Genomic DNA, 7,751 nt, shown 5'->3' on the forward strand with positions numbered 1-7,751 from the left:
ACAGCAAACTTTTAAACTGTTACTGTGTGTGCAGATCCTGCCATGGCCACACATTGGCATTAACAAGGCCTTCCATGATCATCCCTCTTAAACTCAGAAAAGGGAATCTTATTCATTTCTCAAACTGGGTAACTGTTAATTCATTTACATTGTGTTTATAGGCCAAGCTCCCCTCTCATAGGGGGGAAAATGTATCTTAAGTGCACAAATCTGTTGAAAAAAAAATCCTTTTTCAATCAAAGCAGTCTCTTGTCTTGGAGAAAGCCCTTCCCGCGGACTCCGGATCCCCAGAGCCCTGGTTCCCAGCCCCAGGAGGGAGGGATCACCGCTCATCTTTCAGCCCATCCTAGCATCTTGGAGGTTTAGCGGCTGTCAAGCCTGGGGTCCTGCTCCCTTATCTCTCTCTACCCCTTCAAATAGGCAATTGATTAGTTTCAGCTTTTCCAAACCGAGACCAGATACTTTCCTCTGGATCAAATGCAAAGAAGAAGGGAGAGAAACTTGGGAGGTGAGGAAGGAAAACAGGCAAGCTGAGGAGAAACAAAAGCCATGCTGGCTACGGAAGACGCAGGGACTTCAGGAGGAAGCACTTAAGACGAACCCTCACTTCCTATGAGTGGATATTTAAGAAAGAAAACAGATACTTCAAAAACAAAACAAAAAACAAAAAAAAATAAAAAAATAAAACCGAAGGTTGTTGATTTATGCCTGGATTTCCCCGCAAGCCTTCCTTGTGTTTAAGGGCGTGGCTCCACTTGCAACTTGCACATCTGTTCTCTTCACGTGACATTTCATAAAAGCTTTAACATCTGGGCAAGATAAACTTCCTCAAGTACCTGCTCAACCTTTCACTTGTCCCACCCGCTTCCCCAGCAAGTCCCTTCACCTCTGCCTTAGGCCTTAGTGGCCATTTCCTTGCTAGTCTTTGTTCTCGCTTTCCATTGCTCCAGCCCCCACCCCCACCCCCACTCCTGCCCCCAGTCAAAACTACCGCAAAAAAAAAAAAAAAAAAAAGCCCCCCTCCCCCCGTGGCAACCTCAGCTAAAGTCAATTTCTTCAGCACACTCTGAGGTCTCCTGCCTGGAGCACCACTCCGCAGGTAGATGAAGCAGTGCCTGGCCCTCAGGAAAAGTTATTTTCCTATTCGGGCTCCAGACCAAAACCAAAACAACAATATAAAACCTGCCCTGTGACATCCACACTCACACACAACTCTGTCAGCCCAGATCTTACTCCTCTGCACATCCTTCCGCACAACCAGAAAGAGGGTAGCTGATGTTGGCGTCCTTTCGTCCTTTCGCGGAGCTTCGCCTCTATCTGGTAGACCTTTAGGCTGCATGTTTTTACAGAAATGTAATTTCACTCGTTCCGCTCCCAATCTCCCCTCCCCCCAAGAAGGCTGCCCTCGCTTTCAGCACTGCCTCTTTTGCCTTTCTTTAAGTCTGAAGTTTTGCTCTTCTGGCCTCAGCCTAAGTCACATGTAACAAAACGACGACAGCGTCGCCAGTTTCAGTACGAGGGAAAAGAAGAAACAAAACACAGTCCACGTAAACAATAAGGAAGCCACTGAAGGCCTTTGCTGCAGCAAACCCAAATGATCTTGTTGCAGGGCGCCCACGAAATCCCCACTGTAATTGACTGTTTTCCTTGAGGTTTTCTGACCATGTGCTTTTTTGCTATGCTGCTGTGACTCTGGTACAAGAAGATGCATGTATGTAGAAGGTGCTCACATCCCGGCCGTTCCTGAGGCTTAACTTTCTGGCCTTTATAAAGGGAGAGAAAATAAAGCAGTTCTGCGTATGGCAATGATTGTAACTCGTGCCACCTTCCAGCGACCTGCCATAGGCTCCTTACTTTATAGACATCTGGGAATTCCATATATGCCTCAAACTCCAATTACGCACCTTCTTCAAAGGACACGTGCTTTGATTTGCTAAGAACATTAAGTGGGGTTGCATCTTGCGGCCCTGAAACAAAAGAATGGAAACTGCACCCAGTACCGGGCGGGCTTAGTAGGTCTGACTTTTGCTGGCCACTAAACACTAAACAAAAAATTAATCCCGTTTGGATTTTCCATAGTCACTTTCCAAGGATGAGTCGGGGCGGGGGAGGGGGGGAGGTAATAGTGGAGTTGTAGCTGTTAAAAATAAGGAAGAAACTGATTTCTTCCATTGTGCTGGAGCGCTTCTACTTTCACTGCTGCTGGGGGTGGGGCACTCTTTATGACACATTAGCAGAAATTTCTGGAAAAGTGGCCCCTGGGGATTCCCTTCCCGACCCCCAGTTTGTCACTAATGCGGGCCTGTCTTTGGAAATTTGAGGTTGGGCCTTTGCCTGTGTCTGTATCTGTTTCCCGGTGCTACCGCTGACTCTTGGCGGGCTCCGCCGCCTCCAAGCTTTGGCCAGAGGCCCAGAGCGGTGGGTCCTTGCCATCCGCAGAGAGCAGCGACATTGACACTTTCTCGACAAGGTCGGCCTGACTGCCACCCACACTGGGTAGCCTCAGCTGATGCCCCTCTGGTGCTCCCTATGCAGGTGAGACCCTCATTCCCCACGGAGTTCTGTTTGGGTTTCCGTGGCGTTTGTTCCCCCCACAGGTTTGTTTGTTTTTCTTCAAATTACAGATGCAGGGAAAACCGCCTGACATCATGAGAGCGGGGCAAATGCTCACTTTGAAGGATTCCTGGGCAGGACTTCAAGTGAAATCATATGCCTGAGAAGAACTTGATACTGGTCTAGAGAAAATAACTAGTTCTGACTTTGCCAAACCATGGAATGTGCAAAATGCTCTACTTTTTTGCAAGAGGCCAAGTGTCCCTTAAAAAGCTCCCTTAGAGACCAAAGACCCCAGGGGCAGGAAGCCTGTGCCAGTCTTGGAAGTGGCAAGAAAGTACACAGGTTGTGAGTTTCTATTTGAGGTTATTTTATTAATAATGTGTGGCACTTTGGGTAAGGGATCTCCGAAGGTGCCTCAATTATCCATACATTGCTTAATGTGTATGTACACACACACACACACACACACACACACACACACACACACCAGAAATGTGTGGTGTGCATGAGCACACTTAATGTTATAATGGAAGGTTTATCAATTGGAGGAAATCATAAACAAGACAAAACAACTATTTTCAAAGTAAAAATAAATTCAATTCTTACATGGAAGACCATTTAACATAATTCTTCCTCTTAGCCAAAGCATTGTGGTTGGGAGACAAAAGACAGGAGTCCAAGCACATTACACGATATTATTTAGCTTCTCTGTGATCAACGGGAAATTTATCCGGTCTTTTAAACAAAGGTAACTATCATAAAAATAATGGAATAAAATGAGAGTAACTGGAGAGATGAACAAACAGGTCATTTCTACTATGAAGAGTGGAACATTTTATGTTGCATTAGTAGAGGTGAGAGGAAAGAAATAACTTTGCAAGCTCATATTCTTGAAGATTATATTCTAGGAAACAATTTCCACCAGAAAGTTGCCTCACTTAAAACTACTCAAGAGCTTTTCTTTTTTTTAAAAAAAAAAGTCTATTTTTTATGAAAATCCAGGAGAAAATAGTTATGTTCATTTTTCTATTACTGTCAGTATGGGGTTACCTGTCTTTCTTTCATAAAAGGGAAAAAAGTAGAAATGAAGAGGTGACCGTGAGCTACTCTTTCTTCAAGCATCCAGAGTTAGTACAGCATTTACCTTCGCAGCCACGATGGGACTTCCATCTTGGGGAACTTCAAGACCTCTGAAATATCAAACAGTCAGACCAGGCTAGTGAACATGGATGCTTCCCCCAGAGCATCCGGAAAATGGGCATGGCTCTTGCAAGAGAGAATTGTCATCTGGGCATTCTCCGTCGTCCTCTAGAACTCTTTGCGGTTTTATAACATGCACACAATCCACAACCTCCATGCCTATACCACACATAATCAATAGCCTTTTCTTTCCATTATAGGTTAAATGATCACCAAAAAAATAAAATTAAATAAAAACAGAATTGCAAAACAAACCCATTACTCACCAACCTTTCACTAATATTTTCCTATAACTGGAGGCCCCTTATTGTAAAATGTGGCCTAAAATATTCACAGCAGTTAACTTACAATGGTGTCATGGCAACGTTTGGTACTGTTGTGTGAAGAGGGAAAGAAAAGCTTTCAGGTAATAAAATAATCTCTACTTCAGCTATGTAAATGCAAGCGATCTGGAAAGGCTGGTCTAAGTGATTGTGTCGATTAGGCACCCCAAAATTTGCAGCTTGGGAATACCCCTGTTTACATGTCAATGTATTAAGACGATGAAAAATTAAGGGCTAAACTGATTTCTAAAAATTACTAGTTTAGTCGTTAAAAACAAAGACAATAACTATGGTTTTTGTCTCAGAAATATCCTGACAGGAAATAAAAACCCAGCACCATCTGTCCTTGTTTTACAGAGCTTCAGGTGAGTGTGTGTGTGTGTGTGTACATGGTGCTAACTAAAGGCTGAATTAAGAATTGTGCTTGTTTCTGAATTTACCAGGAATACCAAAAATTTGGTTACTTATTTTATCCCACAGCTGTATATTCATCATGTATATTTTAGGAGAACGCTTCCCACAGAGATAACATTAATATAGCAAATGTTTTTTTTTCTTTTTTAACCAATATGACTCGATCATTCATTCACTCAAGAACTGAGCAATCACACAACTGTCTCTGGGTGAATTAAATTTTCTACACAAAATATAATATATATCATATAATATATTATATATATATAGTATTTATCACATTGGCATTTCTCAGAAATGGAAATTAAGAAAAAGACAAAAACCCATAGCGACAAGGAAATAATACTGGTTTCGCGTTGCTAATTTTAGTGCTTTAGTTCAGTAAGAAGTAGGTGTGTGCAAATCTGATCAACTTTGCTACCCCAAGAACTAAGGGATGGAGAGGCGGTGAGCCCTGCTGAATGCCAAGCTGTAATAATATTAGAGCTGTCCTTTAAATAGCTGGCTGTCTCTGCCAGTAGCTGGTTTATTTGAGGTTTTCACGTCTTTGTTTATATTAGTCCCCCAACTCCCTCCTAGGTGCCCCTAGAGTTAAACAAACAAGTATTTACCACCAAGTTAATTCTGAGTCTTAAAAATAGAGACCAAACTTTAAAGTTCTTAAAATTTTTCAATCATATTTATTTATTGCAGAAAAATATACAAAAGATATGTACAAAACAGTCATAAAAATATGAATGCATTTAGACACCGGATCTATTTGCATTTTACCATGGGTCATCAATAAATAAATAGAATGTTGTCTTTTGTATTTTATGTTTTTCTTTTCCTTCAGAGGAAGTATGCTTTTTTTAAGGAATTCACTGACTATGATTTTGCAGGCCAGTTTGATCCCAGCGTTTTTATTTCTAAAGGTGTTGTTAAAATTCCTCTGATTGTTACCATTTTAAAATGGAGAAAGTCCACAACGATGCCTTTCCTGTCAGTGGCTGATTGGCAAGACCTCTTGAGAATGCATGCATGAAAAATAAAAATAAAACATTCTTCGTCAAAGGGGGGGGGCACAAACGAGTGTTCAGACTTCTATCAGAATGCAGAGGTGTGAGGGCGGTGCCGTTGCCCCTCTGGGAATCTCTGTCCACAGGCCTGTCTCGCTTTCTCTTTTAAAAGTGTGCCCCACGCCCTGATTCTTGTGAATTTGGTCTCTGCTCTTCTAATTTCCAAGAAAATCTTTGTCATATAGATTTATTTTTAGTTATCCAGCTCCAGACTCTCTAGACTGTCCATTTTCTCCTTCTCTGGAAACAATGACATCTGCAAAAACCCAGAGGGGGAAAGTTGGTTATTCAGTACGTCTCTGTGGCTGTTTCCTAAGACCGCTAAGCCCTGTTATCACTACCAGCGAGAATTTTCGCTCAGCAACCTGGAAGGATTTCAGCCCAAGGGCAAGAGGAAGTGGGTGGGCGGAAAGGAGGGGGTGGAATTTGGAAACATTTGTTTTAAGAAGGGAATTTTAAAGAAGAAAGAAAGGGGGCTGGGGGATGGCGTTTTGGGCACAAGGCCCCTACTCTTGGCTTTCTCAGTCTTCCGTCACGTACACTCCCGCGCGCACGCACGCATACACCTCTCCTGGGCACATTCGGTCTCCCCGACCCCCGGACCTGTTTCCCTTGTGGGGACTGAACTGCTTGCCAGGGACACGGGTGGAATGAGGTGGCGGCGCCTGGCTAGGTGGAGGGCAGCAAAAAGAGTTGGGGGAACACCCAGCACGGCGGCGAAGTGACCCCGGGACCCGCGGCCAGGCCCGATCGATCTCTGGAGCCGGTCCTTACCTAGGTCTCCGGCCTGCCGAGGGGGTGGGGAGCTCCGCCTGCTAGTGGGACGCGGACATGGACCAGGCCCCCTCCATCCTCCAGACCGAGAAGGCGTAGCTGAGCCGCTCATGGGCCACATAGCTGCAGCTTGCCATCTTGGAGTCCAGCTCGTCGCTCTGCAGGACCTGGTACAGGAAGTCGATGTACCTGGCCGCCAGTTTGAGGGTCTGAATCTTGCTCAGCTTGTCCGAGGGCAGCGTGGGGATGATCTTGCGCAGGGCGGCGAACGCCTCGTTCAGCGACTGCGTGCGCTGGCGCTCCCGCACGTTGGCCATGACCCGCTGTGTCTGCAGCTCCTCGTACGACTGCGGGCTCCCGCCCCCGCTGCTGCTGCCGCCACCGCCGCCTCCGCCCGCGCCGCCGCCGCCTCCGCCCGCAGACTTCTTGCCGCGCTTGCCCTGGGCCGGGCTGCCCGGCTCGTCGCCGCCTCCGATGCCCCCGCCCGTGGCGCCGCCGGGCCCCGCGCTGCCGCCCGCACTGCGCCGACTGCTGCGTCTCTTGCGAGCCCCGCGCTTGCCGCTCGCCGGCTGCTGCCGGTCCGGCTCCTCCTCGCTGTTGCTCAGGCTGTCGTCGGCCGGCGAGACTGGCGAGCTGGACACGTCCTGCATCATCTCGCGGGCGGCGATGTGCGGCCTCGCGGAGCCGGGACGGGGGAGGGAAGAGCAGAGGAGCGGGGCGCCCTAGCCCGCCAGCTTCCCCGCGCTCGGCGCCGGCCCGGGCTGTGCGGCCCGGAGGACGCAGGGAGGCGGGATGGGGGTGGGGGGACCTCCGCGGGGAGGGCGCTGGAGGCGGGGAGGGAGGCGGGCGGGGGAGGGGACGGTGTGGAGGGCCCCGAGGTCCAAAAAGAAGGCGCCCGACGGCCGCACGCGCGCCCCGTTCGGGCCTGGCGTAGCCGGTGCCGGTGCTGGCGAGCCCGCGAGGTGTCTGAGAGTTGGGCGCGGGCTGCGGGCTTGGCGGCTCTTATACCTCCGTGCGGGCGGAAAGTTTGGGGGCAGCGGTGTCATTGGCCTGACGTGGGGAGGAGGGACTTTTCGAAGTTTTATAGGAAAGTTTCCTCTTTCCAGCTTCCCCCTCCCCCGGCCCGCCCCCCACCCCCCCTTACTCAGGGTCTAACAATTCGTCCTGCGAACCATTCAAAACCAACCTGGCCCGAGCAGCCAGCCCCTGCTCCCGCCTCTCCTCTCCCTCCCTCCCCCCCAGCTCTCCCCCTCCGCTTAGTGGAGGACGCGGGGCGATTTCCTTCCGCGCCGGAGCGCGCGCCCAGCGCCCCCGCACCCGAGCACAGCACCGCTAACTGGACTGTCCGGGTCGCTGTTGCAGTCCCCCCTCCCTTCCCCCAAGTGACTGTGACAGCAGCAGTGGCAAGCGACTTCGACGCACTGGG

General features: G+C 48.6%; 1 protein-coding gene across 1 annotated transcript; it reads right to left on the minus strand.

Moving 5' to 3' along the window:
* Positions 1–5,219: 5,219 nt before the first annotated feature.
* On the minus strand, positions 5,220–7,063 carry Twist1 (twist family bHLH transcription factor 1). The gene is made up of 2 exons (XM_052184738.1): positions 6,326–7,063; positions 5,220–5,807 (listed from the first exon to the last, which is right to left on the minus strand). The coding sequence occupies exon 1, from the start codon at positions 6,976–6,978 to the stop codon at positions 6,367–6,369; it is 612 nt and encodes a 203-aa protein (XP_052040698.1). The 5' UTR covers positions 6,979–7,063; the 3' UTR covers positions 5,220–5,807; positions 6,326–6,366.
* Between the last annotated feature and the right edge of the window lie 688 nt (positions 7,064–7,751).

Source organism: Apodemus sylvaticus, chromosome 6 (genome assembly GCF_947179515.1).
Source record: "Apodemus sylvaticus chromosome 6, mApoSyl1.1, whole genome shotgun sequence".
NCBI classification, from domain to species: Eukaryota; Metazoa; Chordata; class Mammalia; order Rodentia; family Muridae; genus Apodemus; species Apodemus sylvaticus.